Source organism: Symphalangus syndactylus, chromosome 1 (genome assembly GCF_028878055.3).
Source record: "Symphalangus syndactylus isolate Jambi chromosome 1, NHGRI_mSymSyn1-v2.1_pri, whole genome shotgun sequence".
NCBI classification, from domain to species: Eukaryota; Metazoa; Chordata; class Mammalia; order Primates; family Hylobatidae; genus Symphalangus; species Symphalangus syndactylus.
Genome location: NC_072423.2, coordinates 87,768,150 through 87,781,788, shown reverse-complemented (window position 1 = coordinate 87,781,788; position 13,639 = coordinate 87,768,150). Strand labels below are relative to the sequence as shown.

Sequence of the window (13,639 nt, the reverse complement as noted above, 5' to 3'; positions counted from 1 at the left end):
TCTTTGGCCAGAACAAGGCATGGAGGCTAGAGGTTGATCATAGGGACAGAGGCTGGAGAATGGCAGCAATATTCTTTTATGCCTTCTCTAGAAATTGATTGCAAGAAACACATTCACCTGTCAAAACTCAAAGAATGGACTTGGAGACACAAACAACAGTGGAAGCAAGACTTTTAATGTCGGTCTTGCAAGATTGGGTGTCTGGTAGGCAGGCACACCCAGGGCAGTTACCAGTATTGCTCTTTAACACATTGCTCAAATTCTTTCCTTTATGACTTCATACCTTTATCTGTTGCCTATCCTATAACTTTTTCCAAATTTGTCCCTGGACTTTCCCTCAAGATGGGCTTAGCTAGACTACATGCAGCCTTGCCTTGTATTATAATTTATTTTACATCCTTTATTTGTAGGTTGTAGTTGTTGTTGTTGTTTTCTCTGTTATTATAATGTCTCTGGCATAGAGAGGAGTCCTGGAAGCTGGAGCATAGATGCAGGATAGCCTTAGCTGCATTGGTAACTCCTTCTGCACAAATTGTGCTTTTAGCTTTGGTGGCAACAAATTTAAACATTCTGCAGTTTTCCAATCCTTATTTTGTCTTTTTTTCCCTAAGGTGGTGATCTATAGAGGTTCCTCTGAATTCTTCACCTTCACATATCCTGTTTCTTCTAACTTGCCATAACACAATCTTTCTCTCCAAATCAGTGAACATTTTTGCACTCATACTATGTTTTTGAGTACTGATTAAATAATTATGACCCAGCTACTCTATGTAATATTAAGCAGGGACACTATGCAAACATTAAAAATGTTTATCTTTATGTGCTGAACTGGAAGGCTATCTTTAGTGGAAAAAAAAGCCAAGTTGCAAAATAGCATATTCAGAGAAAGTCTAGTCTTACCTTTGTTTAAAAGAAAAAGGAATACTCCACATACACACCAATACTAAAACAAAAGAACCAAACTGTGTGGAGATAACACATGTGAAAAGAAAAAGCCTACAAGATAACAGCCTAGAGCTATCACAGTGGTTATCTCATGGTCCTTCCTGTGAATCCAAATGATGTAAAGCTTTCATCAAAAAAGATGTATATATACAGAATATTTTTCCAACAATTTTAAGGAGTTCAGGAACTCCTCTGAGATATCCTATTGGTTTTGTCTCTCTGGAGAACTCTGACTAACATGTTCATTCTCTTGTCTTCACTGTGTTGCTGCAGCTTCTTAACTGGACTCCAGAGCCTTGCTACAGAAATTTTCATGCACAGATAGCTGTCCAGTTGTTTTCTGTGGGTGATGAGGGCTGAGATCCCCGACTCCCCATCTTGCTTATGTCACTTATATAGCTTCTGAATACATTGATATTTATAAAGGCAAGAATATCTTGGATATACTTTGCTCTTTTCCGTATTAATTTCATAATCAACTTTTCGTTTCCACAAGCAAGTATGTTGTGATTGTGATTTTTATTTCACATAATTCATACATTAATTGGTTAGAATAGAAATTTTTACAATTTTGATTCCTTCAGTCTGTGACATTTGGCAGCAACAGTAACAAATCAGCCATGGAAGTTTCTCCTTCCCTTTATTTTGAGCCTATGTGTGTCTTACATGTGAGATGGTCTCTTGAAAACAGTATACCATTGGGTCTTGCTTTTTTTATCCTGCTTGCCACTCTGTGCCTTTTTAGTGGGGCATTTAGCCCATTTACATTCAAGGTTATTATTGATATGTGTGCATTTGATTCTGTCATTGTGCTGTCAGCTGGTTATTATGTTTACTTGATTGTGTGGTTGCTTGATAGTGACACTGATCTCTGTGTTTAACTGTGTTTTTGTATTAGCTGGTAGCAGTTTTTCCTTTCTATATTTACTGCTCCTTTCAAGATCTCTTGTAAGGCAGGTCTGGTGGTAATGAAGTCCCTTAACATTTGCTTATCTGAGAAGGATTGTATTATTCCTTCACTTAGGAGCTTAGTTTGGCTGGATATGAAATTCTTGGTTGAAGATTATTTTCTTTAAGAATGTGGAAAATAAAACCCCAAACTCTTCTGGCTTCTAGGGTACCAGTGGGGAGGTCTGCTGTTAGCCTGATGGGGATCCCTTTGTAGATGACTCACCGTTTCCTTATAGCTGTTTTAACATTATTTTATTTTGACCTTGGAAAATATAATGATTATGTGTCTTGGCGATTATCTTCTTGTGTAGAATCTTGCAGGACTTCTCTGTGTTTACTGAATTTGACTGTTGTCCTCTCTAACAAGGTTGGGGATATTTTCATGGACAATATTCTGAAATATATTTTCCAAGTTGTTTTCTTTCTACCTCTCCCTTTCAAGGATGCCAGTTACTTGTAGATTTGGCCTCTTTACATAACCCATACTTCTTGGAGGCTTTGTTCATTTCTTTTTTTTTTTCTTTATTTGTGTCTGACTGTCTTATTTCAGAGAACCAGCATCAAGTTCCGAGATTGTTTCCTCAGCTTGGTTTATTCTGCTCTTAATACTTTTGATTGTATTGTGGAATCCTTGTATTGTGTTATTCAGCTCTGTTAGACCCACTAAGTGCTTTTTTATATTGGCTATTTTTCTTTCAGCTTTTGTGTCACTTTATTGTGATTCATATTTTTCTTGGATTGGATTTTGCCATCCTCCTGAGTTTCAATGATCTTTTTTCTATCCATATTCTGAATTCTATTTCTGTCATTCTAGCCAGTTTGGCCTGGTTAAGAACCTTTGTTGGAGAACTGGTGTGATCATTTGGAGAACATATGATATTTTGGCCATTTGAGTTACCAGAGTTCTTACATTTTTTTTCTCATCTCTGCATGTGGGTGTTTCTTTAACTGCAGAGTAGTTTGAGTACAGTCAATCGACTTATTTTCTGGATGTTTTCACTGGGCCAAGGCTTTGTGTGGGGTCTTTATTTGAAGCTCACTTCTTATCTCTGGTTTCAGAGGGGGATATGCTAGTGAGATATATTTGGTGTTGAAGCTTTGAGGTGTGATTCAGCAGGTGATACGTAGGCTTACGGGCCATCTGGAAGACTCTTGCTCTGTTGTGTGGCTCCCCTGTGTTTCCTCACAATTGCAGCAGTGTTCCCTCTCAGTGCTCTGAAAGTGTGGGTTCCTCTCCCCCTGAGTGCTGGCTGTAGTTTCTGATTCAGCACTCCTGGGCTGCCCACTGCAGCTCTGGGGAGATCTTTGTGTTTGTGTTCCTTCCCCAGCTTAGAGACAGCAGTGAAAGAGATCTTCGTAATGGTTGTGGCTAAGGGTCATTTGTTTGACTCCTAGGGGCTCCACCCCAGAGAGATGCAGGTCAGCAATCACTCAGTGCAGCCAGCCCAAGATAGAGGGTATGTGTTGTGGGCCCAAGCCAGGGGTTCTCTGTCTGGTGATGAGTGGTGGGGAGTGTGTGGGACCAGTGAGAGACAGACAAGCCTCTTCTCCTTGGGTTGACTGCAGATTGTTAGAGGTGTGGATAAAGCACTTAGTGTCTTTGCTCCTTCATTAGTCGGAGGGTGTCAAAGGCAGTTCCACTGCAGAGGCAGTGGATAGAAACTTTCAGCTGACCTCGGAAGCTCTGTCTAGGGAGTTGCTGATTTGGTACTGGCTTGATAGTTCTGGCTGGTGGTGGCTGGAAGCCCAGGCCTGAGGATTTTCCTGGTGAGAAGATATGGGAATGGAAACCCTCGTAACACTCTGGCCACTTTTCCATAGGGCTGCTGTTATATGCTTGGGGCCTGCTCCAGTACCTAGTCACCTCAGATTTCCCAGAACCTGGAGGTGTCACCAGTGAAGGCTGTGAAACAGCAAAGATAGTGGCCTGTCCCTTCCTCTGAGAGCTTTGTCCCAGGAGGTATACAGCTTTTGCTGGCCCAAAGCAGCTGTAGGAAGTGGCTGGAGAGCCTAGTTGAGAGGTTCCACCCAGTGAGGAGGAACAGGGTCAGGAAGCACTTAAAAAAGCAGTCTGGCCACGTTTTGGTAGAATAGCTGTGCTGTGTTGGGGGTCTACTTCAGTCCTCAGTAGTCTCAGACACTTCAAAGCCCAAAGGCTGGAGTTGCTAAGTCACCAAAACAGCAAAGATGGTAACCCACTTCTCCCTATGGGAGTGCCATCTCAGGGATAATTCAAATCTTTGTCAGCTGGAGAGCTTGGTGGGGGTGGCTGCAGGCCCCAGTTGGGACGTCCTGCCCAGTGAGGAGTAATGGGATTGGACACCCACCTAAAGCACAGTCTGGCTATGTTTGGGTAGAGCAGCTGTGCTATGCTAGGCTGGGGGTTCTCTTCCACCCTTGATCAGCTCAGATTCTTCAAAGCCCAAAGGCTGGAACAGCTAAGTCATCTGAACAGCAAAGATGACAGCCCAGCTCTTCCCATTGAGCTCCTTCTTAGGGAGGTGCAATGCCGCCACTGGTAGCTGGCTGGAATTCCAAGCCAGTGGATCTTATCTTGTGAGGTGCCATGGAAGTGGGGCCTGTGGGTTGTTGCTGTTAATCCCCCTGGATTCAGCCTCTTTCCTAGGAGTATATACAGGAGTCTAACCTCCAACTTTGCTGGAGCTGCAGCTACTTTTACCAGAAAACCCAAGTATCTAAGCCTTTGAGGTCGAGGTCTCCATGCGGGCCTGAGTGGCTGCTCTGCCAAGACTCCAGGTAGCTCTGTGTGTTAGACTGAAGACTGAAAGCCCTGGTGGAGTGGGTTCACAAGGAGATCTCCTGACGTGAGGGTTGCAAAGACCTAATGCTCACCCCTTCTTTTCCTTTCCATGACAGCCACACACACTAGCTGCTTCTGGTCAACCATCTTGCCCACTCCTCCACTCATCCCCTAGTTTTCTTAAGGTTTGAATTGGCATTCCTTTTTCAATTTTTTTCCAATTCACAGCTTTGTTACTTTATTGTATTTCTTTTCGAAAGATTGTTTCTTCTGATTTTAGCATTGGCTGCATCTCATAAATATTGCTTTATTTTATTAATATTTACCTTGTATATTAATAAGCAATTTGGCACCTTATACATTAAGGGGTATTGAAGAAGGGAGGAGGCTTTGATATCTGCAATGTTAGTTTGGATTCCCACCCCTTCACTTACTAGCTGTGTTTCTGAATTCCTCTGGCCTAAGTTTATTCATCTATGAAGTTGGTATAACAATAAAACTTAGCTCAACTGAAACCATTTAAATTCTTTGAACATAGAAAGCACTCAATAAATAATAATACATGACTCATGTATAGAGTTTATTATATGCTGGGGTCCCTACTTTGAGTTTTGAATAAGTATCAGCTCAATCATCCTAAACAACTCCAAAATAGATATATAATATCTCAATTTTACAAATGAGAAAACTGAGGCACAAAAGATTGTGTGGCTTGCCCAGCATCACACAGCTTGGAGGTGGCAGAGCCTGAATTTGAAGCCAGGCAGTTCGGTAAAGGGGAAAATTTTTAATTTTAAATTATGAAGTATATTGGTTAACTACTGCTGTATAACAAACCGCAAAATCCAGTGCTGACTGCAATATTTATTTATTGCCACTCATGTATCCTCAGATCACCTGGAGATCAGCTGGGACTGGCTGATGTAGAGTAGGCTTAAATGCATGACTTTTCTGAACATGACTGCAGGTTAGCTTGTCTAGGTTGCACTTGACTGAGATACCTTTGACCCATGTTTCTTTCATCCTTTCCTGGATTCAATAGTTACCCAGTCAAACAAGAGTAAATTTTCTAAATTTAGTGGGGGAGAAAAAGAAAGTTTGAGTTCAACAGTATCAGATGTTGCTATTGGCTGTGAACTTTGAATATCATCTCCATTATAATTTCCCAGTAGGCTCTAGATACAAGAAATCAAATCATCAGACTCATAAGTAAATGTCATTGCAGGGACCATATCCTTGTTTCTACCCCACTTCATGATTAAAATCACCTCCTTCTTTCTAATGCTACAGCTAGTGTAGGCAAGGAAATTGCCAAATATGTATCAGATGATTAGTGCTGAGAGAGGTCTTAGGCAAACTGCAGGTATCTCATGTTGCTCTTTCTTAAAGACACAACCAGGCCAATACATTGCTTTTTTCCCTTTCCAATGGCAGAACCCCTCTGTCTGTTTATTCTCTCCTGTCCAGAAACACAGAATAATCAATGGTTACCACCATGTCTTTATTATGCTGTATCAGCATATATGGGAGATGACGTTTCTAAACTCCTGGGCGACTGTGCCAGGCCTCATTTCTCTAGTGGCAAATTCTTAACATTGAGCCATCTTTGACCTGAGAAGCCACAGGAAACAAAAGATTTCTAAATCTTGTTGTTTCACAAATACTTTTGGACAAATTAATAAATGATGAGGCCACACCTGATGTAGGATAAAAATAATGAACCTCCAGGACCTAAAGATCCTGATGTCTGTGGCATTGAGTCATCTGTTGGTCCATATTGGCATATTTTCTGCATCAAATCAAGCCTTCTTTGTCAAAAAGGCAGTAGGCAGCATGAATTTTGTTATAGTCCATTCATGATCATATTTTGTGGGTTAAGGGGATTCTGATGGGCCATATCTGGCAGAAATCTCAGAATCTGTAAACTCAGCAGCACCTTCTCTTTTGCAACCTCTTTAAGGCATCTTTAATTTCTTTGTTCCTCAAACTGTAAATCAAGGGATTTAACATGGGAATGACCACAGTGTAGAAAACTGATGCAAATCTGTCAAAGCTGGAAGAGCCTCCAGAGCTGGAACTCAAATAGACAAAGATTCCTGATGTATAGAAGAGGGAAACAGCTGTTAGATGAGAAGCACAGGTGTTGAATGCCTTGGACCTGCCTTTAGCTGAAGTGATCTTCATGATGGAGATGCCAATATAGCCATAGGATATCATGATAACTAGGGCACTTGCTATCCCAAAGAACATGGTTAATATAGCAGTCATGACCTGTACAAAGAAAGTGTCAGTACACGATAAGATTAACAGTTGGGGCATGTCACAGAAGAAATGTCTGATGACATTAGACCCACAGAAGTGGAATTGAAGCAAAGCACCAATTTGGAATAAAGAAGCAGTGAGGCCAGTCATGTAGGCTCCCAGTACCATCCAAACACAGAGGGTGGGTGACATGATGGATGAATAGAGCAGGGGGTTACAAATGGCAGCATAACGATCATAAGCCATGGCTGTCATGAGACAAGACTCACTCAGTCCCATCGTTGAAAAGATAAAATACTGAATAACACAACCAACAAAAGTGATAGTTTGCTGTTCCTGTAAGAAGTTGGAGAGCATCTTGGGGACGGTGGAGCTGATATAGCATACATCTATGAAGGACAGGTTACTGAGGAAGAAATACATGGGTGTATGGAGGTGGGAATCCATCCTTATTAAAACAATGAGGGACAGGTTCCAGGCCAGAGATATAATGTAGATCACCAGGAATATAGTGAAGAGCACCGTTATGATCCCGGGAAAATCTGAGAATCCCAGCAGGATGAAATAGGTGATTTCTGTAATATTTCCTCCCCCAGTCATTGGCTTGGTGCTCCTAATATCAGAAAGGAGACAAGAGAATGGATTGCTAACTCAGGTGAAGTGATAACATTACCATCTTCCTATGCGTACATCTTTTCTTCCAACAAGCACTGGAAAATGAGAAATGTTTCACTCTTCTGATGGAAAGATCCCAACTTTTCTTGAATTGTCAGCATGTACCTGCACAATATTTCAGGTTCTTGATTAATTCATGGAGTATCCTGAGAATTAAAAAATATATTTTAAAAGTTGACTGGCAATTTTTAAAAAATACGCTATGGAAATGCTGAGAGTATTACATACAAGGTAAAGATCACTAATTAATAGTTTTCCTTCAAAAAGACCTCTGGTGATTCATTATATAACTGTTGCTTTAAAATTATGAAAGCTTAGGCCGGGCATGTTGGCTCATGCCTGTAATCCTAGCACCTTGGGAGGCTGAGGTGGGTGGATCACCTTTAGTTAGGAGTTTGAGACCAGCCTGGCCAAAATGGCAAAACACCATCTCTACTAAAAATACAAAAATTAGCCAGGCGTGGTTGCGCAGGCCTGTAATCCCAGCTACTTGGGAGGCTGAGGCAGGAGAATTGCTTGAACCCAGGAGGCAGAGGTTGCAGTGAGGTGAGATCTCGCCACTGCTCTCCAACCTACGCGACAGAGCGAGACTCTGTCTCAACAACAACAACAAAAATTATGAAAGCTTAAATGGCATCCTTCCAAAGTATATTTGATGGACAACTGTCCTGTCTTGGATTGTTATCTAAGTAGATTTAAAATACTTTTTATTTTACCTTTTAGAAAAATTGCTTTCCCTTTTTATAATAACTTCTCCTATTTTAATAAAAATGTATTTAATATAACATATCCAAACTGGCCTTAACAATAATATCATAAATTTGGATAACATTTTGAGGCAGACAGAGCATGGGTGCCCAATAAAGTTTTGGAATAAGTCTTCTCAGGGAAGCCTTCATACAAAGCATTCCAGAAGGAGGCTAGTGCAGCTCAATCTTGGCCCCAAATATTGTCTCAATTTTAGGGTATCTGGGAAACAGCATAGCAATGTGGCTAAGGGTTGGGACTTTGGAGTTTATTTCCAATACCTTCTCCTTCTATTAACTTGTACCAGTGACATAAAAACGTTAAGCTTAATTTACTACTAATAATGTAAGGACAAGAAAAGCTTCTAACTTCCCAGGTTACTGGGAAGGTTATAAGTGAAAATTCATGCAAAAACTTAGCACACAATTAGGTATACAGCAATTGTTCAATAGAGACTGGCTATTGTTATCATGGATTGCTTACAAATAACCATGAGTGGCAGGTATACCTGTGGGTAGGAATGTGAAAAGTAATATTTTCATGGGTTAATTTGAGGAAATTCATGAGACAGCATCAGCCCTATAGACAGCCAGGCATCATTGCCTCTAGGCAGGTGTAGATTCAGACGTAGTGTCCATGCCGGTTAAACCACCTAAAGCCATGATGATATAAGCCACATAAGCCATTTTTTCTTCAGTTTGCTTGCCTTTGAGTACACTAGGTTGATGGAAAACCAGCATCAAATTATGATGGATCTTAATTAGAGAAAAGGTCAAAGTAAATATTTCAATTCTCTAATAATACAGAGGTATATCTTTTCATCTTTTGGTAGATACAATCAGCAAGTTAGAGCTTACCAACAGACTTATAGTATTAGGTTGGTGTAAAAGTAATTGCACCAACCAAAGGTATGTGTGGATAATGTACATTCACTCTGCTCCATACTCAGGCTGTCCTTTCTTGAGATCAAAGGGAAATCAATGATAATAGCCAAGAAGATTTTGAAAAAGATGGATAATTAGAAAGGATTTTAACTTTCATATATGAAAAAGTATTATTAACATTGATAATTCATTATTCTTATAATAATAGACATGTGCCAAAAGAACAAATAAAAATTTCATAAATAAATACGTGTTGGTAAGAATTTTATATATGAAAAAGTATTTTCAATTGATAGTGAAAGAGCAAACTCTTCTATAAATGGTCGGTGAGGCCTGCCTCACTATGAGTAAAAGAGTATTTGAGGAATAAATAGATGTGCATTTATATAATCTTGGGATGGAAGTGATATTAAATAACAATAAAACAGAAATTACAAGAGAAAAAATATGGCAAAGCAATTTAAAACTTGGTTACGGCAGAAAAAACCCTTATATAAAGCATGTTCGAAAGACAATTGATGAATGGGGGAAAATAGTGATAAAACAGAAAAAGACAATATAATTATTATCTTAATAATATATCTTAATATTATATCTTAATAATATATCTTAATATTATTATCTTAATATATAAGATATTGTATAAATCAGTAAGGAATGGGCACTCATATGACCACTGATGAGTGCACAAGGTAGTTCTACTTTTCTGGAGAAAAGTCATTTGCTTTTTATAAACTCTTTTGCATGCGTGAGCTCTCTCTCCTTCCCCCACTCTCTTCTCTCTCTCTGTCTCTCTCTCTCTCTCACACACACACACACACACACCCCTTACAAACCATTTATAATGTCAAACATTAAAAGTAATGAATGGTATCATTTTGATTTTCTTCTTTATACTTATCTGCATTCTCTTGTTTTCCTACAGCTTCTACATTTATGATAAAAATATTATTAAATGTAAAAATCATTAATAGGGTGGAGAAAGGGGGAGGAGGAAGGAAGAGGGAAAGGACAGAGAAAAAGGGGGAGAAAGAGATAGAATGTGAGAGAGTAGACTTTCCTGAATCTTACTTGCTGGCTGTGTGATGTTTAGCACATGATTAACCTCTCTGTACCTCAGTTGCTTCATCTATAAGTGAAGCTGATAATCATTAAACCTCAAAGGGTTGTTGCAAGGATGGAATGACATAAAGGGCTTAAAACAATAAGGCCTCGGCCAGACGCGGTGGCTCAGACCTGTAATCCCAGCACTATGAGAGGCTGAGGCAGGTGGATTGCCTGAGGTCAGGAGTTTGAGACCAGTCTGGCTAACATGGTAAAGCTCCGCCTCTACGAAAAATACAAAAATTAGCCAGGCGTTGTGGCGCATGCCTGTAGTCCCAGCTCCTCGCCAGGCTGAGAAGGGTGATTGCTTGAACCCGGGAGGCGGAGGTTGCAGTGAACCTAGATTGTGCCACTGCACTCCAGCCTGGGCAACAGAGTGAGACTCCATCTCAAAACAAAAAACAAAAACAATAATGCCTCAAAAAATGTTAGCAATGATCATTCCCATCATCACTTCTCTCTTAAAGGGGAATAAAGGAAGAACTAGTACTGAAGTATCAAGGAGCTCTTAATACAATTATTTATGATTTCTAAACCAGACTGAAGAATATTGTTGACAAATGATTGTATTTCTTTCTATCTTGTAGCATTGTGTTATCTCCCACATAGCTGAATTGTCAATTCCCGATGCCGCTTTTTGTTCCAGCACCACCAAGTACCGTCAAGCTGAGAACGCTGACTGTATAGAGCACACCGATAAGTAGAGACGTTTGGTCACTTAATGCTAAGCATTGTATATACTAATATTTGCAGAACTCAACAAGTTTGTGTTTAACACATTAATAAATGGTTCTTTCACTCAAGCTTGGATGTCAAACTAGAAAATCTTATTTTTGTTTTATTTCCATTATGGTTTTGTTAACTTGGAAATCTTTCTGTTTACTGTTAGAATAGTCCTAAAAAGGAATGAGATCATGTCCTTTGCAGGGATATGGATGGAGCTGGAAGCCATTATCCTCAGCAAACGAATACAGAGTCATTATCCTCAGCAAATTAGTGCAGGAACAGAAAACCAAACACCATATCTTCACACTTATAAGTGGGAGCTGAACTATGAGAACACATGGATACAGCCAGAGGAATAACACACAATGGGGCCTGTCAGCGGGCGGAGTGCGGGGAGGGAGAGCATTAGGAGAAATAGCTAATGCATGCTGGGCTTAATACTTAGGTGATGGGTTGATAGGCTCAGAAAACCACGATGACGTACATTTACCTATGTAGCAAATCTGAACATCGTGCACATGTACCCCGGAACTTAAAATAAAAATAAAAATAAAAATGAAAAAAAGATTTAAAAATAAGAAAACCCTCTAATACCATATCTCAGGTATGTTATCCAAGGTGAGTTAGATTTAATGGAAATATTTTTAAAATATAAGCTCTCACAGATAACCTCCCCCAAACACGAATATAACTGGTCAATTCAGTGAAAATAAGTCAAATTGTTGATCAATTGGTTGCACTGAAACTCCTTACTTTTTTATTACATTCTGATGACACAGGCAGACATAATTAAATGTACTCTATGTAATCTACCATTTCCAGTAAAGAACAAGGAGTTGTGGATTGCTTTTCTTATTCATGATAAAATTTATCCTGAAAACTTACCTTGTTGACATTTGATAAGCTAGAGAAAAAGAAAAACTCTGGATATATTCACTCTCTTTGATTAATTCCTTGCATATGTTCACCATCTCCCGAGACAATTCGCAGAGGAAAAGATAATTGATGTAAATATTGGTTAAAGATTTTACTAGATGAATGTAGGTGATCAAAATCCTATCCAGTGCTAATCTAATAAGGACATGGTCAGTTTGCGAAGTTGTGCAGGGTACAAAATCAGGTAAAGCCAGAAACGTTGCTGAATAAAAACGATATACGTACAAGAAGGTTACAAGGAATATTTAAACCAACGCTTCTTGTGCTTGGAGTGGGTATCTCTGTGTTGCCCAGGATGGTGTCTTCAGATTCCAGGGTCTCCAAAAATTACAACAGAGAGCAATTTGAAGATTTCAGAAGTTCTAATAGCCCTATATAGGGGTACTCCGTCATATCATTAAGACTCAGTGTGTCTCTTGCTATTCAGAGATCATAAATCAAAGCTATGTATTTAAACAGAATCAAGTTAATTATTAGCATTTTGAAAACAGAATCCTGAAAGGTAAATATTAAATTAAAAGGATCCTTGGGGTGGAGAAAACTGGGAAACATACCCAAGCAGTTTTTGATCTTAGGAAATTCCTCTGAAACTCAGTAAATTATTATTTTTGATTCATCTTTCAGGCTTTATAGACAACTTATATTTGACTATAGATTATTCCAACATCCCCATTTTACAGGTGAAAAAAAGAAAATAAGAATTCAATACCCATCCCTCACTCCAGAATAATACCTGAAATTTTATGTTTGAGGTTTTTGTTTTTACAGAAGGTTGAGTAAGGAGAAAGACAATCCAGCAAAGAACTTTAGGTACAGAATGTGGAAGTGAGGAAGAGGGAAGAGTTGAGGAATGAGAGAGACTGAGGACCATAAACTCTGTTCCATGTGTGTCCTTACTGGAAGAATTACATGGATATTGAGACGGTACAGAATCCACTGTTCTAAGTCTTGTCCTGTGACCTTGACCCAGGTCCCCCAAGAAGACAAAGTTATTGCCAAAGGTTGAAATTGCTTATTTCTTTTCCAACAAAATTTTTCAGGTGGGCATATCACACTCCAAGATGAGCATGTTTGACTACAAAATTGGCTGTCCACTCACAGCAAGGGAGATGGCCTCAAGTGGGGATCCTTTTAAATGTGCCTCTGAGAGCAGAGATGAAAGGAGAAAAACCAATTAGAGAGAGAAAGCCCAATTAGAGAGAGAAAGCATGCCAGGTACTTGCTCTCTGGTGCCATGGTTGTCATGGAGTTTTTGTCCCTGCTGATCTCATGCCCCGCTTTGCTATGTGGGTCAATTCCCTATTTCCCTATCGTCCTATCATGATGTCAGGATTGCAACTTTTTACAAAACTTGAAGTCATTGGAGCTGGAAAGAAGATAGGGATCATCTAGTCCAAAACTCACCTGCCAATCTCACATGGGTATAGGAAAAATCAAATCTACGTGATGTAACTACACGAAGTGTAAAATGTTGTATAAATGCTAATGTAATATAAATGACATTTAGCACATAAACTCTAGACTAGAGAAATATCTCTTACACATTTAAAAAAATCACCTTGGTCTGTCTCCGAGCCTCCATGATATCTCTAGGTCTGGTGCCTCTGCTGTTTCCTGGTCAAAGTTAATGCCCTGGAATCCCTGGGAG

The 13,639-nt window shown here is 39.5% G+C and overlaps 1 protein-coding gene across 1 annotated transcript; it reads right to left on the bottom strand.

The window, feature by feature from the left end:
* Positions 1-274: 274 nt before the first annotated feature.
* Positions 275-13,102, bottom strand: OR5AN1 (olfactory receptor family 5 subfamily AN member 1). The gene is made up of 2 exons (XM_055293929.2): positions 12,725-13,102; positions 275-7,532 (listed from the first exon to the last, which is right to left on the bottom strand). The coding sequence occupies exon 2, from the start codon at positions 7,517-7,519 to the stop codon at positions 6,584-6,586; it is 936 nt and encodes a 311-aa protein (XP_055149904.2). The 5' UTR covers positions 7,520-7,532; positions 12,725-13,102; the 3' UTR covers positions 275-6,583.
* Positions 13,103-13,639: the final 537 nt, after the last annotated feature.

Excerpts from the sequence above, each read along its gene's own strand:
- OR5AN1 (XM_055293929.2), bottom strand. The coding sequence starts at position 7,519 with ATGACTGGGGGAGGAAATATTACAGAAATCACCTATTTCATCCTGCTG.